This window comes from Aegilops tauschii, chromosome 5 (genome assembly GCF_002575655.3).
Source record: "Aegilops tauschii subsp. strangulata cultivar AL8/78 chromosome 5, Aet v6.0, whole genome shotgun sequence".
Taxonomy (NCBI): domain Eukaryota; kingdom Viridiplantae; phylum Streptophyta; class Magnoliopsida; order Poales; family Poaceae; genus Aegilops; species Aegilops tauschii.
This window is the reverse complement of record NC_053039.3, coordinates 557737535-557764340: the sequence shown is the minus strand read 5'-3', so window position 1 is coordinate 557764340 and position 26806 is coordinate 557737535. Positions and strand designations below refer to the sequence as shown.

The following is a 26806-nucleotide window of genomic DNA, read 5'->3' as shown; positions in this document are numbered from 1 at the left end:
GAGGAGACGTCGCTGCTCCGTACGTGTGTTGAACGCGGAGGTGTCGTCCGTTCGGCACTCGGTCATCGGTGATTTGGATCACGGCGAGTACGACTCCATCAACCCCGTTCACTTGAACGCTTCCGCTCGCGATCTACAAGGGTATGTAGATGCACTCCTTTCCCCTCGTTGCTAGTATACTCCATAGATGGATCTTGGTGATGCGTAGAAAATTTTAAAATTCTGCTACGATCCCCAACAGTTCATATTGAAACCTCTAAAAATACTTGTACTTAGGAACGGAAGTAGTTGTATTTTACATCATTTGTGCAATCACAGCTTAGCTTCTAACATTTACTGGTTGCTTGTAGGTACATATGAGCGGTACTGATCCATGCTTCGATCCCTTTTGCGTATGGGGCAATGACATATTCATGAACAAGCGTCAAGTGAGGAAACTAAGAAAGATTGTTAGGCAAAAGAGACGGGTGATGGGAATTAAGCTCTTTATTAACACTTTGTCCAATGCAACAGTGAAATTTAGGATGGTAAGTAATGTGTTGCCCTTTCCCCTGCCCATAACAAGTTACTCTATTAGACATGAGTATCTGAAAGTTTTCTCTTTTCAGTGGTTTTTGAAGCAATTTACCGATGATTATCTTGCAAACTACATGACCCGAGTGGAGGCAACTAAGGTTAAAGTATATAATTCATACCATGATAATGGTCTAGAAGTCTTCCTGAAGGCGGTGAAGGATGGGCGGGCGATCATCACAAGGGGTTGAACAAAAGTTGTTCGTGCCTATGGCATGCATGAGGGCACATTATGGGCATTCCGCTTTTTCAACACCATCATCAGCCAAAGTGATTTACACTTGTCTCTTCACCTTTACCCCCTCTAAATATTGTGGTTCATCATAGTTAATTGTTGCCTAATCCTGTAATTACTGAACATATTGTACTGGGAATTTTATTTATGGATTACTTGTTGAACCTTTGTGCTGAGAATTTGAATTCCATGTTTCATATTTCAAAATTTCTAATTCGAATAATAAATTACAGGGAAAAGTAAAATTAAAGAGGAGCGAATAAAATAATGTGCACACGGTTATTAAGAAAATAGCGTGTGCGATGGAAAAATAGAAAATAGACGGTTCTTTGACGTGAAGCGTTTGCGATGCCCTATGGACTCACACATGGTTTTGTCTCATATACGTGTGCGATTCGTGGTAATATGGCAACCATTTCAAAACTGTATGCGTGTGTGATAGGAATACCTATCGCACACAGTTATGAAAATAGACACGTTGATGATAGTAGGGGCACCGCACACATTTTACATTTTTGAACTGTGTGTGATAACGTACCTATCGCAAACACATCAGTAGATTAAATGTTTGTGATGTCCATTTTTTTCACACAACTATAGCGGCGTAATCGTTTCGGATGTCTCTCGGATCAGAAACGTAATGTCGAGACGTAACGTGTGAGACTGGCGCGACTTCTCATATGTTTATTCCATGACGATCGTCAGTAGCCGCTCACCTATCGTCGACGGTTTCTGAGTCGTGTGGGAAGGACCCCCCTATCGCCCACACTCACTAGGAGACGGTTTAAAACTCGGTCGCGGAAAGGGGTGATACGTCCATTTTGCATCATGTTTTCTTGCTGTTATTTATGATGTTTTTATCCATAATAATGCTTTTTGGAGTAATTCTAATGCCTTTTCTCTCATAATTTGCAAGGTACACACCAAGAGGGAGAATTCTTGCAGCTGGAAATCTGGACCTGAAAAAGCTACGTCAGGCTACCTATTCTGCACAACTCCAAACAAGCTAAAACTTCACGGAGAATTTTTATGGAATATTTAAGAAATATTGAAGCAAATAACTACCAGAGGAGGCCCACCAGGTGGGCACAACCCACCTGGGCGCGCCAGGGAGCCCAAGCGCGCCCTGGTGGGTTGTGCCCTCCTCGGCCCACCTCCGGTGCCCATCTTCTGGTATATAAGTCATTTTGACCTAGAAAAAATAAGGAGAGGGCTTTCGGGACGGAACGCCACCGTCTCGAGGCAGAACTTGGGCAGGAGCACTTTTGCCCTCCGGCGGAGCGATTCCGCCGGGGAAACTTCCCTCCCGGAGGGGGAAATCATCGTCATCACCAACAACTCTCCCATCTTGGGAAGGGCAATCTCCATCAACATGTTCAACAACACCATCTCATCTCAAACCCTAATTCATCTCGTGTATTCAATCTTGTTACCGGAACTATAGATTGGTGCTTGTGGGTGACTAGTAGTGTTGATTACATCGTGTAGTTGATTACTATATGGTTTATTTGGTGGAAGATTATATGTTCAGATCCATTATGCTATTTAATACTCCTATGATCATGAGCATGTTTATCATTTGTGAGTAGTTACTTTTGTTCTTGAGGTCACGGGAGAAATCATGTTGCAAGTAATCATGTGAATTTGATATCTATTCGATATTTTGATAGTATGTATGTTGTGATTCCCTTAGTGGTGTCATGTGAACATCGACTACATGACACTTCACCATATTTTGGGCCTAAGGGAATGCATGGTGGAGTAGCAATTAGATGGTGGGTTCCGAGAGTGACAGAAACTTAAACCCCAGTTTATGCGCTGTTCCGTAAGGGACCGATTGGATCCTAAAGTTTAATGCTATGGTTAGAATTTATTCTTAATACTTTTCTCGTAGTTGCGGATGCTTGCGGGAGTGTTAATCATAAGTAGGAGGTTTGTTCAAGTAAGAACAACACCTAAGCACCAGTCCACCCACATATCAAATTATCAAAGTAGCGAACACAAATTAAACCAACATGATGAAAGTGACTAGATGAAAGTCCCGTGTACCCTCAAGAATGCTTTGCTTATCATAAGAGACCGTTTTGGCCTGTCCTTTGCCTCAAAAGGATTGGGCTACCTTGCTGCACTTTTGTTACTACTATCGTTACTTGCTCGTTACAAATTATCTTACTATCAAACTACTACGTTACTTACAATTTCAGCACTTGCAGACATTACCTTACTGAAAACTATTTGTCATTTCCTTCCGCTCCTTGTTCGATTCGACACTCTTACTTATCGAAAAGAGCTATAATTGATCCCCTATATTTGTGGGTCATCAAGGCTATTTTCTGGTGCCGTTGCCGGGGAACGAAGCGCCTTTGGTAAGTGGAATTCGGTAAGGAAACATTTATATAGTGTGCTGAAATTTATTGTCACTTGTTACTATGGAAAACAATCCTTTGAGGGGTTTGTTCGGGGTATCTTCACCTCGCCCGGAACCACAATTAGTTACCCCTCAACCTACTGCACCTACTGAAAATATTGAATATGAAATTCCTTCGGGTATGATAGAACAACTGCTAGCTAATCCTTATGCAGGAGATGGAACAGAACATCTTGATATGCACTTGATATATGTGGAACAAATTTGTGGATTGTTTAAGCTTGCAGGTCTATCCCGAGATGAGGTGATGAAAAAGGTTTTCCCTTTATCTTTGAAGGGAAAAGCATTGGCATGGTATAGGCTATGCGATGATATTGGATCATGGAATTGGAATCGTTTGAAAATGGAATTTCACCAAAAAATTATCCTATGCATCTAGTTCATCGTGATTGGAATTATATATATAATTTTTGGCCTCGTGAAGGAGAAAGTATCGCTCTAGCTTGGGGGAGGCTTAAGTCAATGTTATATTCATGCCCCAATCATGAGCTCTCAAGAGAAATTATTATCCAGAACTTTTATGCCCGGCTTTCTCGTAATGATCAAACCATGCTTGATACTTCGTGTGTTGCTTCTTTTGTGAAGAAGACTATGAATTCCGGTGGGATCTTTTGGAAAGAATTGTAGTTTTGATTGAACAATTGTGTAGTGGGGACCTAATTGAATTACGGGAGGAAATTTACCAGTTTTTTTATTTGATTTGTGATTATGGTCATGAGGGAATTGTGTTCGATTGATGATTCCTTCCACTAAACGCTAGATCACCATTCGTTTGTTCAACACAGTTCTTTTCACGTTTGATCTTGTGGCCGACACAAACAATTTTGACAATCTTATGAGAGATCCTCCTGCAGCTTCTCCACGTCCCATGTTCTTGTGGCCGACACAAACAATTAATTTTGACACCAGAACATGAGCGGTAGGTGATTCCATGCACATAGGTCTTAGCATATGATCCCGTGGTAAGTTTTCTTGCATGATCCTGGTATTCCTTGGCGTAGTACATCGCACCCTTCCAAAATTCCTCTCTAAACCTGTCAAGATGAGCTTCCAAGGACGTTCAGATCATGCCTTCAAAAGTCAGATACTTTATGAATTAGGTTCCTTCAAGAGCCTCCATGCTTGTTTAGATACACAAGTTAAAAATTTACCAATATCACGAAAACCCAACCCCCCGTATATTTTGGCATGCACTTGGAATCGCATGAGACCTAGGATCATCTTCCTTTCTCTTGCTTCCTCACCAGAAACTCCGTATGAGTGAAGTAATACGCAGACATAATCCTCTTGGTAGCTTGAAGCAGGACATTGAGAATGTTGGCACAACCTAAGCAACTGACATATTTTAAATCTCTTCCCAGACATATATAGCAAGAGTTTTTCTATCCACCCCTGAACTCTTTTCTAGGCATTATCTTTCAGATATGCAAACACTCCATTTATTTGCCTGCCAACATCAGCTGGTAATCCCAAATATTTGTCATTGAGAGATTATTTCTCTACTTCCAAAATTTTCTTAGTTGCATGTAAGTTATTTTCATAGCAGCCCTTACCAAAGTAAATAGAGGATTTGGATAGGTTCCCTCGCTGCCCAGAAGCATCACAATACTTTTGTACTGAATCTCTGACAAAGGTCGCCCTTCGATAGATGCTTTGAAAAATAACAGAGTATCATCCGCAAAAAGAAGGTGGTTAACAGTAAGTGCCAAGGGAGCCCCTTGTAAACCCATCGATGCCATTTCCTCACGCTTTAACATACAACGCAGCCCTTCAGATGCCAGCAAAAAATAGCTAAGAAGATATGAGGCTCTGGCGGTATAAACTCCTTTGAGGTACCACCATTAAAGAGCACTTAGTAGGTAACCAAGGTCACCCTATTCAAGATGAGCTGCACAAACCTTGGTGCTAATCCAATTTTCTTCATGATAGCTTCCAGATAACTCCATTCTACTCTGGCATAGGGTTTCTAACTGCACAATGAGAATTAGGCTTGCTATTCTATGCTTAATAAAGTGCAGACATTTATATGCGCATACTTATACAATATTATCATCCGTAATAAGCAGAGTTTGTATTAGCCAGAAAAGGCTACACAGTACAATTTGTAAATTTGGGCCATTTTGGGCTGAGATCCAGCAACAAGCAGAGCCCAAGCCCTCTCCCACCACCGCAAAACCCCTTCTCACCTCCACACACACACACACACACACACACGGGACACGCCGCGGCAAAGCGAGAGAGAAGGGGCAAGGCGAAGCGGCGGTCTCGTCCACCTCCACCACCACCACCGGCGAGCGATGTCGGCCGCGGGGAAGGCGAAGGTGAGCGGCGGCAAGCGGGGCGGGGCCAAGGACCCCGACGAGGCGCCCCGGTCCGACAAGAGGCGGCGCGACATGGATGACTCCGACCCCGAGCTCGAGCTCGACAGGTGCCTCCCCTCCCCTCCCACCAGCTATTCGCGCCGCTGATCTCCGCTCCGCGCGTCCCGCTCGCGGCGTTGCTCGGATCGAAGGGACCGACGGCGAGGGCGAGGGTTTCCTGGCCGCTCCCCCTCTCGCGGGCGGTTCGCGTGTCGGATTTTGCGTGCGTTTGACTGATTTGGCCATGTGATTTGTTGGTGCTTGCTCCGATGGGATCCGCCGAGACAGCGACTTCAAGCAGATCGTGACGATGCTGCGCCACATCAAGGACAAGGCTCACAAGGACGGCCAGAAGAAGACCGAGCAGGCCATCTCCAGGTGATCCCCTCTCCCATCCACCTCCTCATGTTTCTCCCCGGTCGATTTCGCAATGCTAGTGTGCGCAGTGTTTCTACCAGCGCCACTCCTATGGGAGATTTGTTGCCTGCAACGGTAGGATTCAGTAGCTAAGAGTTTGTTATTTGTGTTTCTAATCTGCTGCATGCCCTGTATCTGAACCTGATGTATGCCTTGTATCTGAACCTGATGTATGCCCTGTATCTGAATTTAGGTTTCAGGAGTCTGTAACTGGATGGGAACTAGGAGTTACCAGTGTCATGTTGTTTGTGAATGATCAGGTGCCCTTTTGATGATTGGAGTAGTAGGTACTAATGCGATGACAGGGCTTAGAAGTATTGTCTGCACCAGTTGGTTTAACACGATTTATCCACCTTGTTCAGAGTGAACCATAGCTAGTTTTTTTAATCGAATATATGCATCACATCTCGCAATAGCCTGCAAAGATTTGGGGGTTATGTCAGTGCTTCTGTTTGCTGCATTGCATTTTGATATTGCAAATCTATGTTTGCATCACCAAAGTAGCAGGACAGCATACCTTTGTTGTCAGGTGTTTGTGACTGCTTAGGTCTCGTACGTAATCTTGCGCCAGTAGATCATAAACTCGTAAGAGACATTTTAGGCACTTTGTAATGTTGTGGCAGTTGACCTTTAACTCATTTACCAGTGCTTCTAGCCTGCTGTATGCCTGTACCTGAATTTAGGTCCTAGAAGTCTGTAACTGGATGAGAACTAGGATTTATGAGTGTTATGTTGTTTGTGAATGTTTGGGTGCCCATATGATGATAGGAGTAGTGAGTACTGATGCAATGATAGGTCTTGGAAGCGTTGCGTGCACCGATTGGTTTAACACAATTTATCTGGCTTCTTTGTGGAGCCATAACTAGTTTTATTGATCAAATATATGTATTCACCTTCCCATTTTTCTCCTGGATCACTCCCACAATAGCCCACAAAGACTTCGGTGTCATGTTACTGTTTGTACCTGCTGTGTTGCATTTAGACATTGGAAATCTGTGTTCGCATCACCAAATTGGCAGGACAGCATACCATGGTTTCCAGATTGGTCATGACTCTGTAGGTCTTCTATGTAGTGTCGTGCGGCTCGTGCCAGTAGATCATAAACTTATAAGAGACATTTTAGGCACTTTATAATGCTGTGGCAGTTGATCATAAACTTACAAGGAATGATCATTCCGGTATGAAGGATTGATTCATATGATGAATTGATAACATCTCAGTGTGCATATTCAGTGGCTCAATATTTTGAGCCTTTCCTGTCTAACAAAGGTCCCAAGTTATGTCTATTGCACACTTTTCAGCTGCTGGCAGAATTTACTTTACTAACAGATTCTTTTAACTTTCAGCGTTGCAACAGAGATTCAATCTATGGTACAGGACACCAAGACAAAGTTTGAGAAGGAAAGGTGAACAACCGAACTGTTTCACTTGCCTTTAACTTTCTGTGTGTAGGAATACAAATTTCTGCTATCCTGTTTACTCATTGCTTCAACATTAACACATAGATAAGCTAGTTCTTGATAATAAAAACTGTGAATGCTATTGATATGTACTCTGATTGCTGACAAATGCTACTGATTGCATTAGCAGGCAGAATGTTCTTAAAGCTGTAACGAAGGCTTCCAAAGAGGTTTTGAACTTCTATTGATACAATGATATACATCAGGTTATATAATATTGCCACAGTTTGCTTACCAGCTTTAATTGTATGCAATGCAGTGTGAAGGTTCATTGAAGACCGAGTACACCAAGTTTCAAGCCACTCATGACAAGTTCTCCAAAGACAAGGCTGCACACGTACAGAATTTCAGAGGTGTGCCGAATGTGCATCCACTACCACATTTTCTGAAGTCTGGCCTATATACACTCTACATGTTACAATAAATACATACTCTACATGTGGCAGGAGTATATGTTGAACATAATCTGCTCTTGTCCTAGCTTTTGACCCTAGAAAAACTGTAGCTGCATCCTTTTTGAATTATAACCATATTGCGTATAAATGAGTTTGTTATCTTGACCTGATACATGTAGGAGAATTATATTGCCAAACATCCAAAGAAAACATGTCCTTGTTAACCTTCAAAGCTGGTCGAACTGTGTGCAGTTTACAAAAAGTTGTGCTACTGGCTATTAGAATGCACTTCATTATTTATTATTTGTTTGAAAGGATGAGCCAATATCTTCAGGTTATACTTGTGCATACTGAGACCTGAATTTGTAGTTTCCTGCCACGTAATGAAACATCTCTGTTGTCAACTACTCCCTCCGTTGCAAATTACTCGTCGCAGAAATGGATGTATCTAGAACTAAAATACATCTAGATACATTCATATCTGCGACAAGTAATTCGGAACGGAGGGAGTACTTGCTTATCTACACATCGTGTTCTGCAGATCTTTTCTCAAAGTTTGAAGTTGAAAAGGAGAAACTGATAGTTCAGTATGAACTGCAAAGTAAGTATATGCTTACACTACTTATGCAGGAAGATCTTTGCTGTAATTTGTCTTCTAAACAGTTATTGTGTGTGGAAGATTCTATGCTCTTACTCAAATACTACCTGTTTAACAGGGAAGAAGGAAAAGACTACTCTTGCTGATCTTGAGAAAACAGTTTCGGAGAAGATAACAGATGCAGAAGAATCTCTGAAGAAGTTGAAGCAGGTCTGTTCAGCACCCTGCATCATTACTTGAACCGCCTTTCCAGTCTTGTAACCATATACTCCCTCTGTCCGAAAATACTTGTCCTAAAAATGAATAAAATAGATGTATCTATAACTAAAATAAGTCTAAATACAACCATTTCTAAGACAAGTATTTCCGGACGGAGGGAGTAATATTGCTTTAACAGAGTTGGATGCGTATCATTCGGTACCATGGAATTCTCTTTGACAAGTAACCCTGTGTTTGTCTCTCGCAGGGTGACAAATCCATCATCAAGCTTCGCAAGTCCTTTGCCTCGTTCCTGAGCCCCGACGATGAGGAGGACTGATCCGGCTCTTGCCAGATGGCCCGTCTTTCAGATCGACGTGGATAGTACATGGTTTTGAAGAACAGGGATGATGCACAGGGGAAAGAGAGACAGTAGGTTCTGTAGCGTTTCGGTAGCTTCACCCGCACGGCTCATACATACGGTTTTGGTGCTCTGATGTCCGTCTTTCAGGTAGACGCGATAGTGGTATATGATTCTGAAGAACAGAGATGACGCGCGTAGGTTCCATAGGATTTCGAATAGCTTCTTCACCCGCACGGCTCATGCGGTTTCGGTGTTCCAATGCACGATCAAAACCTAACTTTTCCTGCTCTTTGATTTATAACCTAGCACCCGGGTTGCTTTCTTGCACTCACAGCAGCCATTGCTAAGCTCCTGCCCGACCTCTGCTTATGTTTTCAAGCATGTAAATTCTCTAGCAGCCTTCCCCATGCCTGGACCAACAAGATTGAGTAAGAAACATATAGTAGTACTACATATACATAATATCGAGCAATTGTATTATCTTGGCATGTATGTTGTCAACGAAAAATAGAAAAGTTTACATCTATACTGCAAGGTTTTTAGGCTACTCCACATTGCATCCTTCCCTGGATATTGTAACCGGAAGTGGTAATCTGGATCTGAACTCTGAAGACGTCGTCGTTCCGCTTCACGTACACGTCGCCTCCTCGGGGCCTTTCACCTTGACCATGGCGCGCTTCAGGCAGTTCCGGCACCGGAGGTTCCACGTGCCGGCGGACACCATGGACGTGAACTGCGTCTCGCACTGCGGGCACCGGGCGGGGCACTGGAACGTCGGCGGCTTCGTGGGCGGCGGCGGAGGATGAGGGTTCTCGCTGGGCACCTGGTGGTACGACCCCGACGACGTCCACACGTACGTCCTCCTCTGCTCCTGCTCGCGCAGCACGGTCTGGCAACGGACGCACTTGGCCTGCCCGCCCGCCAGCTCGCCGCCGGGGACCTCCCTGGCCACCCTGCAGCGCTCGCAGCGGACGCGGACGAACCTCCTCGCGCGCGACGCCGAATCGGCGGCAGGTGGCGGCGGCGGCGCCTCGGGCGCGGGCGGCTTGGACGGCTTCGGCGGCGTGGGCTGCTTCGCCGCGTGGTGCGATCGGTACCACTCCTGCGCGGAGGCCGCGGTGGCGGCGGCGCTGCTGTGGTAGGGGACGTGGCCGGCGCCGGAGCCGGAGGAGAGGGCGTCGCAGGCCTGGCCTAGCAGCTTGAAGGCGCCCTCGGCGGCGGCGGAGCGGTTCTTGTCGGGGTGGACGAGGAGGGACAGGCGCCGGAACTGCCTCTTCACGGCGGAGGCGGATGCGGAGCGGCCCACGCCGAGGACGTCGTGCCAGTAGCCCGCGCGGTGCTGGGTCCCGGCCGCGGCGGCGTGGACGTCGTAGGCGGCGAGAGCGTGCGCGGCGCCGGGGAGCGACGGGGAGATCCGCCGGGCCTTGGCGGCCAGCCGGCGCGCCCCCGCCACGTTGCCGGCGAGGAAGTGCTCCTCCGCGCGCCGGAGCGCCCTCTCGGCCTCCTCCCTGTTGGCCGCCTCCGCCGCCATCTGCTCTGCGCTCGTCGTCTGTGTCTGCGGAGTCGGTCGCTATGGCGGTTGGTGCCGGTGTATATGAGAGTACTCGTGTATATGATGCCGCGCGCGTGCGTGCGTGCGCGCGAGAGAAGATCGGACGACGTACGGCGTGGGCTATGTAGCGGCCGAGTGGCCGACTCCAGGTCCAGATCGGAGGGGTTGCGGTGAACTCGTTTTTCTTTCGGATTGGGAGGAGATGGGCCAAAGAGAGAAGGCTGGACTGTGCCTCATGTTAATCCCAGCCTGGCCCAATGTTCAGACAGATAGCGCCACCACTCAAAAAACATTTCCTAACGTTTAACGTCTACAATACAATGAAAAACAAATAGCGTGCTATGAGACAATTGCAAGACCCTTAAAATATGCTATTAGCGTGCTATAGCCTGTTATTAGCAAGACATTGTACACTTATTCATTTAGCGAGACATTGCTCAGAACGCTATAGCATGCTATTTTTTTTCACTGCTACAATATCGTTGATCCCCGATATACCCGAAAATGATATACTTACAGATGACTCTTACAGAATCAATCTTATGGATGTGCATGTCAACTCATAATGCACTCCTTCCCCCAGAATTTTGGGGTGAGGTCCTCCTTCCCAAATAGATAACGACACCTCTGTCTGTAGCCTCCAATCCGTAAAAGAAAGTCTGTAACTGTAGCATTGCTGCAATATACCTATCGTCGACGCTGCCAATACCACCTTCCATATGTACTAAGGACAAACGGAGGGATATTTCACAAATAAACATAAAAACATAAAAAAGGAAATAAAAAGGAATATCATAATAACAAAAAAAAGGAAAAAATTAAGGTAGAACCCGGCATGGGCCGGCCCATTCCAGGTCCTTACCATACCGGTTTTGGGCCGGCCCATTCATTATTTTACCCCTCTTAGATTTTCCTTTTTGTATTTTTTGTTTTCTTATTTCTATTTTCCCTTTTTTTCTCTTTTCATCTCAAGAACGATTTTTCCAATTGGTGAACATTTTTTTGAATTCACGAATATATTTTTGAAGTCACGAACAATATTCAAATTCACGAACGTTGTTTTCATGGTGAATGAATTAGCGTACTTTTTTTTATGAAACTGTGAACATTTTTTTAAATTGACGAACAATTTTTAAAATCATGAAAACACTTTTATCTTTTGCATTTTTTTTGAAATTGCAAACATTTTTTTGAATCAGCAATTTTTTTAATCAATGAGCATTTTGAATTGCAAACAATTTTTGAATCGTTGAATTTTTTGGAGTAGGTGAACTTTTTTGAATTGATGAACACTTTTCAAAATTAACATGCATATTGTTTGAACTATTTGAAAAGAATAAAGAGCATTTTTTGAATTCCCAACATTTTTATAAATGCAATAACAGTTTTTCAAAATCATGAACATTCTTTGAAACCCCGAACATTTTAAGATTTGAAAAACATTTTCCAAAATCCACATTTTTTAGAGAAATGATTTTTCGGAAATCCTGTATTATTTGAAGTAAGAAAAAAATAAAAATTAATAAATAGGAGGGTGTTCTTGCCCGCTCACGGGCCGGCCCAGAAGGGCCCAGCCCGTCATGTGTTACGAGGTCCCTTCTCGGGAAAATCCTATATGATGCACACTGCATCAAGTTGACAACTTTTCGCACAATGTTTCGCGAGCGAGGGATGATCTGAGCCGGCCCGCCCAGCGCTTCGGCCATTTGGGAGGCATCCAAGATGTTCCTAGTTGGGTTTTTTTACCGGTGTTTAGGACTTTCTAGGAGGTTGAACCTTTTTTTTACGTTTTAATTTCTTTTCTATTCATTTTTCTGTTCATTTTTTCTTTCCTTTTCTTTTTTTGTTTTTATTTTAAAAATATTCGTTTTGATGAATTTTTTCACAATTTGTTTTTGCATTTACAAGTATTTGGGAGTTTAAAAAATTATCATTTTCAAAAAGTATTTGTGTTTCAAAAATTGTTCATGTTTTCAAATTTGTTTTGCCCTTAAAAATATGTTCAAGTTTTCAAAATTTATCAATATGTTAAATTGTTCATGTTTGATAAGACTTACTATTTTTGAAAAAAAGTTATATTTCTAAAAGCTTGAACAAATTTTGAAATCCTGAACATTATTTTTTACAATATGAATAATTTCTTAAAATAGTAACATTTTTTGCAATTTTAGAATAAATTTCAGTACCAAGAACATTTTTGGAATGTACAACAAAAAAAATTCAAAAACAAGAAAAAGAAAAAAAGGGAAAAAGGAAAAGAAAATGTTTGGACCTGCGTTGTTTTTGGTTCTTATAAACTTGCGCTGCTCGGTAATCATTCACGCTCATTTATATCTGCTGGCTGGCACAATAAGATCTAATGCTGGAGGTCTCTTCTTCGATCCTTGGTGGCACGACATGTTTTTGCGAATTTATGCTACAGTACTCGATCGCTTCCCTTGTAGATCCGCTCGTGCGCCAATGGTCCCGCCCAATCAGTTGCCTGTGCGTTAGTTGCTCTGCTGCAATAAGCGTCAGATAGCAGCTCCCCCTTTCTTACCCGTTGCGAGACTTCAGTTGGCCTCACCTTTTGGGCGCGGAAGTACACTGCCAGCCCATTAAAATAGCTGCGGTGCTAGTATTTTGTTGTGATTTTCTTTATCGTTTTCACTGTTTGAATTGGTTCTCTTTACGGTCTCTCTGTTTTTTCTAGTTTTCTTTGTTGTCGTTGTTTTTTTTCCTTCGGTTTTCTTTGTTTATTTTCCATTTTTTTCTCAACACATGCCTAATATTTTTGTACACATTGTACATTTTTTGTACACGTGAGGAACAATTGCATACATGAGGAGCAAATTTAATACACTTTTGTTTTTCCAAATCTGTTTGGAAAAAACAAAATACACAGTGTCCTCATGCATACAAAAAACGTAGAATGTGTACAAAAACAATTAACTACATGTTGTTCCGCATGAGGAACAGATTTAATATCCCTGCAAAAAAAACAATTTTTAATACACATTGTTCCTCATGTATACAAAAAAAGTACAATGTGTACAAAAGTTAAATGCATGTTTTTTCCTCGGTGTCTACTTTTTAAATACACATTGCAAAAATTTCGTATATGTCCAAAAAAAATTATACACGGTCAATATTTTGTAAATACATGATTATCATTTTTTGAACAAACTTCGTTTGCGTGTGAACATTTTCCAAATATGCGTTGATACATTTCTTTTGAATAATAGTAAACTATGCAAAGAGTTTGTTTTACATTGTGGAAACATTTTTATAAATTTTAACAACATATTTTGAAACATGCAAACATTTTTTGATTGTAAGGTACATTTCTTTTGAATGGTACAGAACATTTACTGAACTTGTATAACATTTTTCAGAAATGTCTCGTACTTTTTTTTGGATTATGTGAAGATTTTTTTTGAATCCACATTTTTTCGTGAATGTCACAAAGATTTTCTATAATTTAAAGAATCCACATACATTAATCTTTCTGAATGAAACAAAAAGTGCAGGCTGCGCTGGGCAAGGTTATGTGCGGCTCGCAGTGAGCCCTAGAATGGCTCGCCTGCAGGGCAGCACCTATTGTTTTTTCGTCCGTTTTTAATTGACATTTTCTTTTTTCTTTTTTTCCTTATTCATAAATATTCTAAATATTTATATATTACAAAAACATGTTACATAAAATTTTAGAAAATGTTAATCCTACATTTGAAAAAGGTTAAGTTTATATGAAAACGTTTTTTATATATAGGAAATTGTACAATGTGATCAAAAGAGTAGAAATGTTAACCATGTGTTCAAAAATATGTATACATTGTAAAAACATGTACCTGTAATTCAGAAAAAATAGATATATTTCATCATAAGTTTCAAAAAAATGTTTGCATAATTTTAAAAAGTTTATGTACTTCAGAATTGTTTTCTATCATTAAAAATGTTGAAATGTGTATTTGAATTTTTTTACATGTATTTGGAAAAATGTTCAAAGCATTTGTTTAGTAAGAATGGTAAAAATGTATTTGAAAATGTGTAACATATATAAACAATGTTTACATGTATATACAAATGTATAACATGTATGAAAAAATTAGACATCAAAAAATATATTATACATATGTTAAATATGTGTAAATAAATGTTTTTAGTTTATACAAAAAAATGTACAATACCTATGATAAATGTAGACATTTTTTTCCAAATAATAAAATGGAAAACTGAGAAGAAAACCAATAAAAACCAACAAAGAAACAGAAGCAAAGCAAGAAAAAAACTGAATAAAATAAAGAAAAACAAGAGAGAAGCAAAATAAAAACAATGTATAACAAATAAAGTAAAACCTAATAACCAACGAGAGAACAAAGAAATTAAAGCTAAATGAAAAAATAAGGAAAACCGAACGAAACAAGTGGAAAAACAAATAAAACAGAAGAAAAAACAAAAACGAAAAAAAAGAAAAATTATAGGAAACCAGACCTACAACGACCGCTACGAGCCAAGTGAACCTACACGTGGAGAAATGGTCTGGCCTGCTACTGTCGCCTATAGGTGATTCCTATTAGGAAATAGTATGGGCGACATACAACCCTGACGGGTTGTGTTATCCATTCTTTTTAAAAGTTAAAAAAAACCAAGATTGTGCATACTTACACCTTTTTGTTTGCGAGGATGCAGAACAAGAGAACATATGGGAGCGACTACGTGTAAATTTCCTGCTTTTGTTCTTGGGGCAGTCAATTGACCATAAAATTTGTTCAATAGATTTGCAAGCAGCGCATCGTGTGGTGGTTGCGCACTAGTGCCTACCGTCGTACCAGCCCGCGCAGCGTCCACACAGGTGGGTGGGGTAAAGCATTCTCGTTAATTTCGATCAAGCTAGACCATGGGCTGCTCCAGCCCAGTACTACCAAGCCATCCTTTTTTTGTGCGTTGATTACAGGTTGCTCTAGTACAGTGTTGGCCAAATCTTTGTAGGTGACCGAAGAATAGCACTCTCACACATATTTGCATCCAATGGTTAGTGACTATATGTGCAATCTCACACATGTATATTTTTTTTCTTCTACACATACACATATACGTATGTATATATCAATTTGATTGGAGAGAAGAGGGTATTTTAACCTACATTTCTGACTCATTTATATCTAGTAATCATCACACTAGACAACTTAATATTAGGACTATTCCAATACATTACATGGGCCAAACTGAATATTTAAAATATTCTTACAAAAGCCACACAACTTTGGATCCAAATTGGGATTGGTTAAAGGCACCACACAGATATTCTTCACCTTGTAGCCACTACCGAAAACAATAGAGAAACAAGTCTCACCCACATATTAGATTAGAGATGAAACAACTAGCACTATTAGATTAGAGATCTAATACTTGTGTTGGTTTCACCTTAAGGAACAAAATGAACAGAAAATAATAATACATAAAGCTAAAAGTTGGACACGGCGTTTCTGCACCCGGGCTCATCTACACCCGGGTGCGAACAGTAAAATCATTTAAAATAGAAGATTTTTTTAAAAATTCTGATTTTTTTTCCGTGGTGCAAAATGGTCGAATGTGTGATCCTCCAGCCAGATTTGGTGGAGTTTGGACATCCGAGGAGCTCATGGAAAAAGAGACAAATTTCGGGCCTGTGAGAAAGTTTGAAAAAATGCACTGTTCATAGCCGATTTTGTCATTTTGGCACGAGCTCCTGGAATGTCATTTGCACACGAATTTTTGCACGCACCTGGCGCACTCAAGCATCTTGCCTGCAAAAATGTTTCAGATATTTTTGATTTTTTATGTTGATTTTGATTTTACTGTTCACCTGGTGAGCCCATGCTCCAAATTGAATTATCGACAACAATTAAAGTTTTCTAAGAAATAATGAATTAAAGGCAACTATTACCCTTAAAGAACAAATAAAATAAAACAATGCAAACAAATAATAAAAAATGGGCTATTTTAAAATATTCTAGAATATGCTTAAAAATAGAGAAACTTTCGCGAGAAGGAAGTTTTCTAAGAAGGATTGAATCTGTCACATTGGTATTACCCTCAAATAAAAAAAGAAAGTGAATTAAAAAACTAAAATCAAAATAATAAAGTTTATAAGGAAGAATGAATTAGTGGTATTGATAGTACCCATCGAGAAGAAATAAAATTAAACAAAAACTTAAAATATCAAAATAATGATGGTTTCTAAGGAAGAATGAATTAGTGGCATTGGCCTTACCCTTTAAGAAGAAATGAAATTAAAAAATTATAACAAAGAATGAAAAAAATGTACACATTTTTTTGCCCTTTTCATAATATGCAAGAAAAAGCATATAATAGTGACTTTTTTCATAAAAAAGAAGTTTTATATTAAAGTATGAGTTAGTGGCATTGGTATTACCCTTAAAGAAGAGAAGTAATTAAAATAAAACAAATACAAAAACAAAATAATGAAACTCTCTAAAAGGAATGAATAGGCATTGATATTACTCTTAAAGAAGAAAGAAAATAAAATACAAAAATACAAAAATCAAAATAATTTAATTTTTTCTAATAATGAATGAATTAGTGGCATTGGTATTACCCTTTAAGAAGAAAGAAAATGAAAATAATAATGAAAGAAAATAATAAAGTAGGTTTTAATACTACCCAATAATAAGCATATGATAGTGAAATTTTCGCAGAAAAAAGAAGTTTTTAAGAAGAAATGAACTAGTGGCATTGATATTACCTTTAAAAATAAAAAATAAAATAAAATCAAAATAATGAAGTTTTCTGAGAAAGAATGAATTAGTGACTTTTGTATTAGCCTTCAAGAAGAAAGAAGATGAAATAAATACTAAACAAACTCAAAATGATCAAGTTTTCTAAGGAAGCATGAATTAGTGGCTTTGCCATTACCATTTAAGAAGAAAGAAAATAAAATAAAAATAATTAAGTTTTTTTCACAATATACATAAAAAATGTGCTTTTTAGAATATGCAAGAATAACCATACAAAAGTAGAATTTTCGCAAAAAAGAATTTTCCTAAGAACGAATGAGTTAGTGGCATTAGTATTACCTTTATGAAGAAAGGAAATGAAAAAAATATATATTAAACTTGCACCCAACCTTGCATTGAAATTGCACTTTTTGTAATATGCAAAAATAATCATAAAATAATGCAAGTTTGACACATATTGTATTGTATTTATGTGTATACATTTACACTCACCCAACATCCCAAAACTACCCACAAAAAATATATAAGAACTTACTAATAAAGAAAAAGAGAAAACAAAAGTAAAAACGTATAATAAAAGAAAAACATAAAAAAAACAAAGGGAAAAAGGGAAGGCTGGGATGCATAGGTAATGTGCTTCATCCCATTAAGGAATCTACTAATTATTCAAATATGTGGTGAGTAAAAGAAAAACAACCCAAAAGAATACACAGATCAACCAAGAAGAAAAAGAGCAAATCAACGATCCCAAAATTGGTTGACCCAAAATTAATTTTTAGGCGACCTGCATACAACTAAAGTGATAAGATATACATTGTTGCACCTCGAATGCAGGACAATAGAATGAGTGAGAGAATCATCCAACCCATCAAGCTACCTAATCTTTCTTACGAAACACGCAAAACACGAAAAAACAATAGAAGATTATGGAAGTTGTCGACCCATTTATGAGCGATGACGAGCATGCTGAAGGGGTCGACCAATGTCAGCCACTCAGTGTCGTCGTCGATGGTGATGACGGAGGGGGAGGCAGAAGGAAGCCTTGATCTCGAGCTGGGTGGAATGACAGAGCGAGAATGGGAACATGTTGTGTGTAAGTGGTGATGCTGTTGAGGTAGATGGGGTTGATACGGTGTGTCTTGATTGGTTTCCCTTCCTTGTTGACATGACATGGCCCTCAAACCTCAAAATTGACTGAAAACTAAATAGTGAACAATCATGTGTTTGGTAGCTTAAGCCTAGAGGCAACACAACTTGTAATGCACATACGTATGGGTCAACTTTGACCTATATGAAGTCAACAGAACTCCTTGATCATGAATATAAATGCAAAGCACGATTTCCTTTTACATCAGAAATCAAAACTATCCCGCGTCATCTGGCGGTGACTCGATCCATCTTTTTTTGGCAGTTCCTCGTGTGTCCTCCCCTTGCCGGCGCCAGTCTCATTGGCGTGGCTGATGATGACGGCGGGGTTCCATTCCCATGGAAATTTGCACAACGTTTGGCGAGGTGCAGCGGCGGCTTGGATGTTGTGAAGGCGAAAGTTGCAGTGGTGGCGGTGGCACTTCAAGTGGGGCTTGATGCGGCGGATGCATGTTTGTTTGGTAGCCAGATCGGCATCAACGTGCTGACCGCCGCCACTAATCGATGCCCTGTTCACCAATATAATGGAGGCAGCCTCGTGGTGCCGTCAGTTCCTCAGCGGAAGCACGAGAACCGCTCCTCTCTTCCCGTCATGGAGTGGAGGTTCGCCCACACTTGTCCGAACGGTCGTCTCCTGTGGCATCCTCCATCTAGGGTTGCCCAGCTGGTGCATGTCTGGGAAGCCTTCTTTGGGTGGTGGCGAGTGGCTCTTGTCACTTCTCGACATCCTACCTGCGTGGACATGGTCACCGCTCACAATAAGGATCGCGAACATATGCAACTATTTGGATCGAGGCAAGTGGAGGAGACAACATAATTTGGTTTTGCCTGGGTGGTACTCCTCAAGTACCTAGTATTGAGCTCTGGGGTGAAAACTTTGGTCTAACCCTAGTTCGTTATACGTGGCAATGACGGTGTTCTTTGTGTCGTTACCCTAATGTTGGCATTGCTCGGATTTTGCTTGGGTTGATCTTCAGGGTGAAAAGCAGGATCTGACCTTCGGTGGTTGGATCCGACGATGGCGACGCTTGTACGTCGTTCCCTTCCTTCCTGGAGGCGTCTCTTTTGAAGAACCCTTGTTGTAGTCTTTGCGCTATCAAGAGATGATTGACACCGATGTTCACTGCTATATTTCGTCAATTGTTGTTTTTGTTGCTTCATTTTTTTCTCACTCCGCCTAGGCATGCCTTTTTGTCTTGTATGACTTTAATTGTTGCCGGCATGATAGTTTTGTGTGTTTTGTGTTGGCTGTGTGCATACTAATTATGCAGACTCCGGGTATTTTTTTTTTATGAATGTATTCCTCGATGCTACATTTTGAGTCAACAAAAACACCCTCTATAAAAAAATGGTTGCAACAAACATGCCAAGCAACTTATAAGGCCTCATTTTGTTTGGAGGAATCTCGTAGGAATTTCATAGGATAGGATTTATTCTATAGGAAAAATTTCTATAGAGCCCTTTGGTTTGTAGGAATAGAATCCTATTCCTATTCCTATGGAGAAATTCTCCCTATCCTTCACATTCATAGGAAAATAAACATTAGCCTAGAGTCAATGGTAAATTTTCTATGATGTGAATCAGAGGGCATCTTCTTTTTATTCCTATTCATAGAATTTGAGATACATGTCATATCATTTTCTATGACTTTCCTATTCCTATGACTTTTCTACTCTATGAACCAAAGGAGGCCTAAACTTCATTGCATGAGTCGATTCGCAGACTATATTGTTCTTATTCCTCCTAACCCACCCAATTCGACGTCGGCCGAACCTTTGTTGTTGCCATCCATGGCTGGTAGCATTGCCACACCTCGCCGCTCGGGCCTTCCCTCTAAAGCCCATCATCTCATGTCTCCGCAAAAAGAAAGCCCAATATATCATGTGAATCGACGACCCTGTATCCCCACCCGAACCTGTCAACATGTTCCCTCTTGATCACCAGCAACCATGAAGCCAACTGCGTCACGCGATAGTAAAAGGGTGTGGATAGGTCTCAGTTGACTGAGATTTAAATAAGTCTTAGTCAAGTGACATTACATGTAAGAGAGAAAAAGAAAAAACTGACTTTTTTTACACTGATCTTAATGTAAGATCTCATGGATATAGCATCGACTGAGACTTAGCAAGACTGATAGTAAAAACAAAAGGGTTGTTTGCAAGAGAAGGTTGTCATGTTAAGATATGAGCATGGGGCATGCCACGCAATAATAAAAACAAGGCAGATTCTTCTTCTTCGAATTCAGAATCGTTTTTTCTACTGATTAGAATCAACTAGGGCTGCTGCTTATATAACGCAGGACTATCAGACTCCTAAACGAACATTCTTTGGAACAACTAAAACAAAAAGAAGAAGAAAATCAAGGAAGTCTTCACGTTCACGTGTCTTCTCCCCAGGAACCAGGGTAGTCACGGTGTCTCTCATCGGGCCGTTCAGCGCGCGAACGCTTCCAGGACGGTGAAATCCAGCAGTGTCTTCCTATCCCACGGCGGCCTCAGCCGCATGTTGCACCGTGGGCACGCCGTGCCCACCAGCTCCTCGACGGGGCCTATCTGCCGCCCGAATTCCCGCTTGCAGTGCCAGCAGTAGATCCACTTGTACCCGCGCGGTCCGTCTCCTTTAGCGCCGGTAGGCGGCCTGTTTCTGCCTGTGTCGGCATTGGTGTCGCCGGCAGCAGACCTGCGGGGCCTGTTTCTGTTTGTGTCGGCGTTGGTGTCGCCGGCGGCTGACCTCTGCGGCCTGTGTTGGGTGCCGGCAGGCGGACTGTTTCTGTTTGTGTCGGCATTGGTGTCGCCGGCGGTAGACCTGCGCGGCCTGTGTTGGGCGCCGGCAGGCGGACTGTTTCTGTTTGTGTCAGCATTGGTGTCGCCAGCGGTAGACTGGCGCGGCCTGTGTTCGGCGCCGGAAGGCGGCCTGTTTCTGTTTGTGTCGGCATTGGTGTCGCCGGCGGCAGAGCTGCGCGGCCTGGACGACTGCGGCGAGGCAGCGGAGGCGTCCTTCCGGTCGCCGGCAAACATCAGGGCAGTGTCGCACGCCTGGCGGAGGATCTTGAAGGCGCCCTCGGCGGCGGCAGAGCGGTTCTTGTCAGGGTGGACGAGGAGAGACAGCCGCAGGAATTGCCTCCTGATCGTGTCGCGTGTGGGGGTGGCTTGCTTCTCCAAGGCGAGGACGTCCTTCCAGTTGGGGCGGCCGGGGCGGCCAGCGGCCGCGGCGGCGTGGATGGAGTAGGCGGCGAGCGCGTTCGCGACGCCTGGGAGCGCGGGGAAGAGCTGCTGGGCCCTCTGGGCGTGGCGGCACGCCCCCGTGAAGTTGCCGGCGTGGTAGAGCAACTCCGCGCGCTGGTAAGCCTCCTCGGCGGCTACCTCTTTGTCTCTGGTGGCCTTCGCCGCCGCCTCCTCGCCGTTGGTTGTCGTCGCCGCCGCCGCCGCCGCCATGTGTCCTGAAGTGTCCTCTCGTCGAGGAGGAGTCGCATGCGTGCGTTCGTGCATGGTGCCGGCGTGCGGCTACGTAAATACTCGTATGTGTTTGTTGTGCCCGCCTGTAACACGTTTGCACGCGACGTACTGCGTACGCAAGCGGGAGATGCCACGCATGATGCATGCAAGAAAAGTCCAAATCGATGAATAGGTGCACTTTTTTTTTTGATAGAAAGAGAGTTTTATTCCATATGCATAGGGTTACAATCGAGAGGCACCAACTCCTCAATACAAGGTGGGCTCCTCCCCAGCCATACAGCAGTAGTAGACTCTGTACGACTATATAATGCCAACCGATGTGCTACACTATTTTGCTGACGCTTGATTTTTGATGGAACAAACTCTCGAGCCTCCATATGAAGCCTAATCTCTGCTACCAAATGCCCATAAGCAGACCTGGATAAGCCGTCCCTGGTCATTGCAGCTAGTGCCATGGATGAGTCTGACTGAACAACAATTGGGAGGGAACGATGCTGCAAGGCCAATGCCATACCCTGCATTATTGCATGTAGTTCCGCTTCCAACGCGTCATTACAGTTGAAAATGCAGCTGTACGCTGCGAAGATCACACTTCCATCATGACGCCGTAGTATCATACCCGCCGCCGCCGATCTGTCCTCTTGCATGAAAGCCCCATCCATCGAGAGAGCAGCCCGGTCCGTCGGCGGCCGCGACCAGTGAAGAGGGGTTCGAGGATTAGAGACCTCGATGGTTGCTTCCCGGACCATTGGCATTTCCCCTTTAAGAATTTCTTCTATGGAGAATCTGCAACATAGGCTCAAGGAATTCATATAGCTTTGGAGGTAGTCCGACGTTGCCGTTACGGGAGGAACCTCCTTTCCATGTGTTAGGTCCGAACGTAAAGACCAGATCCTCCATATCAACATAATCGTGGAATCCTGCATGTGATCATCGCAGTTTGCTAGGACGTTGAAGAGCCACTCCTTCCCTGTATCATGAAGAACCTCTTGGCTCGGGAGTCGCCAAACTGTTCTCATCTGAGCCCAAATCCTCCTCGCATGCTCGTAGGATACAAGAGCATGAAAGCTAGTCTCCCTCTCTCGGCCACACACCGGACAACCATCTCTAGTAGAGATGTGTCGGTATTTCTTGCACTCATTTGTAGCGAGAGCCCCTGAGACAGCCTTCCACGCCATGATTCTCATCTTCAGAGGTACTTGAGAGCTCCAGATCCGCTGCCAAATGGGCCTCCGACCTGAAGAATTGCTACTTGACGAGCTGATTCGCATTGAGTACTGGACATCCGTAGCTAGGTGATATGCGCTACGGACAGTGAACTGTCCAGACCGCTCCGGAAACCAAGCGACGAAGTCCTGCCCATTCCTTGGAGATGTGCGAATCTTCAAAATCTCCCTAACATCCATGTCCCAAAAATGCTCCCGAAGCCGTACCACATTCCATGCACCATGCTCATTCAAAAAATCAGCCAGTCAATTGTAACGGCAATTCCTCTTAGGAGTGACCGGTCTGAGATTGTGTCCACGACTGATCCAAGCATCCCTTTAAGTCTTGATCATTGTGCCATTGCCAACACGCCATATAATGCCTTTCTTCACAAGCTCAAGTCCATGAACAATACCTTTCCACATTGCCGAACAGTTTGATGAAAAAACAGTGTCCAGCAAATTTCCCCTCGGGTAATATTTAGCCTTCAATAACCTCGCACATAAGCTATCTGGGTTATCCAGTAGGCGTCAGGCCTGCTTGGCAAGCAAAGCCTGATTAAAAGCCCTCATGTCTCGGGATCCCATGCCCCCCATGGCCTTGGGTAGCATCATCCTCTCCCAGCATAGCCATGCCATCTTCCTCTTGCCATTTTCCACCCCCACCAATATTGCCTCATCATCTTGGTTAGATCATCACACACTGAGGCAGGTAGTTTGAACACACTCATAACATAGGTGGGTATCGCGTGTGCCACGGCCTTAATAAGAATCTCTTTATTTCCAACCGATACGTATTGTTCACTCCAATCAATAAGTCTTTTCCTCAGTCTATCTTGCAACGTCTCAAATTGCCCCTTATGGACTCTTCCTTCAGGAACCGGTAGGCCAAGGTATTTTGTTCAAACACCTGCTGTGTTACCTTCAATATACTCTTGATCTCGTCCGCGACTGACCCTTCGCAATTGTCAGAAAAAAGGATGGAACACTTCTCGGGGTTTATGAGTTGACCCGTCGCCGAGGAATAAGTGTTCAACAAGCCTTTAACAACATTCGCCTGCTGGCCTGAAGCTTCAAAAAACAGCATGGTGTCATCCGCAAATAGGAGGTGAGAAATCTCCGGTTCACCCCGACAAATGCTCACCCCCTTCAAGCTTCCCTCATTAACTGACTTAGACATGAGAGCAGATAAAGCATCAGCAACAAAGAGAAACAAGAACGGAGACAATGGGTCACCTTGTCGAAGCCCTCTAGATGGTGAAAAAACTTCCAATAGCTTCCCATTAAGTTTAACCAAATATCGGACTGATTTAACACACGTCATTATCCAGGCAATCCACTGATTATAAAACCCCCATCTGCTAAGGGCCTTCTCCAGAAAGTCCCAGTCGACCCGATCATATGCCTTCGAGAGATCGAGTTTGTACGCGCAGGCTGCCCGACTGTTGCTCTTCAGAGACTGTATGTGATGGATGCTCTCGAAAGCAATAATAGAATTATCCGAGATGAGCCGGCTCGGAATAAAAGCACTTTGGTTCTCAGAAATCAGCTCCGACAGCAAGGGATGGAAACGATTAACCAAACATTTAGAAACCAGTTTGTATATTACATTGCATAAGCTGATCGGCCTGAAATCCTTTAGCTCCTTGGGATGAGGGACTTTCGGAATGAGGACGACCGCTGTATCATTAACCCCTTCTGGCATGGAGCCAGAGACAAAAAACTCCAACACCGCTGCTGTGATTTCAGATTTTAGAGCGGCCCAATTCCGTTGATAGAACCTTGCCGGGAAACCATCCGTGCCCGGAGCTTTCAGCGGGCCGATTTGAAACAGGGTGTTGGACACTTCCTCTTTAGAAAACGGCGCGCTAAACATGGCGTTCATCTGTTCAGTTACCTTAGGCTCAATAGCCTCAAGCACGACATCGGGTGTTAGAGTCGGATCTTTGGTGTAAACTTCCTTGAAGTAGGAAGTGGCCATGCGTTCCATGTCCGACGGAGAAGAACACCATGAGCCATCAGTGCACCGTAATCTCTGTATGTAATTCCTTCACGCACGCCACAAAGCTCGCCTATGCAAATATGCCGTGTTCCTTTCTCCTTCCTTCAGCCACGTATGCGCGATCTCTGTAACCACATCATCTCTTCCCTGTATAGTAGCTCATCAAGCTGAAACATCTTCTGACGGATCAACGCTCTGTCCGCATCTCTTAGTTGTAAATCAGCCAGCTCGGCCCTTAACTTCTCCAGTTATGTAGCAACATGACCGAAGTTCTCCTTACTCCACACCAGGAGGCCATTCATCATTTCATGCAGCGCGTCCCGCACAGCCGCCAGGTTGCCGGCTGGTTTACTCTTCCTCCATCTACTCGCCACCACATCTGACAGCGCCGGGTGGCGTTCCCACATAATCTCGTACCTTGGAGAGGCCCTAGTCCTCCTCGGATCCACGAGAGCAAGCTGAACCAAGATCGGGCTATGGTCAGAACATGAAGATGCCAGATGAAGAACTTGCGCGGCAGGGAAGAGCTCCCTCCAATTTTCATCCGCACATGCTTGGTCAAGGCGAACTCGCACGTTCCTCTCACCAATTTGTCCATTATCATATGTAAAAGGATACCCCGAGAAACCGAGGTCCCACAACTCGCATGCCAACAAACAGTCACGGAACATCCCCATCTGATTTTCAGAACGCTGGGTTCTAGACATATGCTCATGCTGCCACATCGCCTCGTTGAAGTCGCCACACACTAACCACGGCTCCGAAGAGAGCGCACGGAGCTGGGAGAGTGAACTCCACATGAGATGACGGTTCTCTACTCGAGGTTCACCATAAACAAACGTCGTTCTCCAATTCTTGTCACTTGCCACATCTACAATCCGCACGTCAATGTACCGTGCACAGGAATCCAACACTGTCACTTGCAACTTCTCATCCCAATAGAGCGCAAGTCCTCCACTGAGTCCATCACTCGACACACCCGCAAAACCCTTCATCTGCAATCTCACTTTAGTTTCTCCATCTTTGAAGAGGCATGTCTTGTCTCCGAGAGAAAAACAAGCCCCGGGGAATTGACTTTAGAGAGGGCCAACACCTCACGAACTGTCCGGCGGTCCCCCCCCGGCAGTTCCACACTAGGATATTCATTGCATCCGGCGGTCCTCCTCGAAGGAGGCCGCCGATCTATCACCTGACACACCACTTGAGTCAACACGAGCCCTCTTGCTGTTATTGCTACTGGTAGGCGAGGCATGTTCTCCATCCTCACCCATCCCCTGTGTGAGCGTCAACACACCACTCGGCCTTGCTAAGGCATTGGCCCCTGGTGCTACATCATCCATGGAGAGTCTCTTACGAGCAGCAGGATCTCCATGCTGGGATATGTGTCCTTCCTTGGCCGGGCTTGAAGCCGTATCTAGGATGTCCGGATCGACCACTGTCTTTCCCGGCGACTTCTGCTGTTGAGATTGAGGTGTAGGTTGCTTCTGACTCCTTCCCCGGCCAAAACTGTCATTGGACGGGGGTTTATTCAGCCCATCCGCATAGAGCCAAGAACGATACTTCTTGTCCTTCTCCTCATGCACGCCTGATCCGCACTCTTTGCAGTCATGACCAATGAGCCCACATACACTGCAGAAGCGCGCCAATTTCTCATAACGCACCAAATAGACTTGGCGCTCTTTTCCCCTTACAATACTGACAT

At 43.4% G+C, this 26806-nt stretch overlaps 3 protein-coding genes across 4 annotated transcripts; 1 reads left to right on the top strand and 2 right to left on the bottom strand.

Annotated features, from left to right (window-relative positions):
* Nucleotides 1-5427: 5427 nt before the first annotated feature.
* Nucleotides 5428-9554, top strand: LOC109767913 (uncharacterized). Of its 2 annotated transcripts, none has more exons than XM_020326659.3 (8): nucleotides 5428-5664; nucleotides 5885-5974; nucleotides 7360-7419; nucleotides 7601-7643; nucleotides 7733-7826; nucleotides 8410-8469; nucleotides 8585-8676; nucleotides 8933-9554. In XM_020326659.3, the coding sequence occupies exons 1-8, from the start codon at nucleotides 5534-5536 to the stop codon at nucleotides 9002-9004; spliced, it is 642 nt and encodes a 213-aa protein (XP_020182248.1). In that variant the 5' UTR covers nucleotides 5428-5533; the 3' UTR covers nucleotides 9005-9554. The 2 variants fall into 2 exon arrangements, with proteins under 2 accessions (XP_020182248.1, XP_020182252.1); XM_020326663.4 differs by having other exon boundaries at nucleotides 5436-5664; nucleotides 7604-7643.
* Nucleotides 9553-10673, bottom strand: LOC123494230 (uncharacterized). The gene has a single exon (XM_045229340.2). The coding sequence runs from the start codon at nucleotides 10557-10559 to the stop codon at nucleotides 9657-9659; it is 903 nt and encodes a 300-aa protein (XP_045085275.1). The 5' UTR covers nucleotides 10560-10673; the 3' UTR covers nucleotides 9553-9656.
* A 14679-nt stretch (nucleotides 10674-25352) lies between these two features.
* Nucleotides 25353-26099, bottom strand: LOC141023161 (uncharacterized). The gene has a single exon (XM_073499495.1). The coding sequence runs from the start codon at nucleotides 26097-26099 to the stop codon at nucleotides 25353-25355; it is 747 nt and encodes a 248-aa protein (XP_073355596.1).
* Nucleotides 26100-26806: the final 707 nt, after the last annotated feature.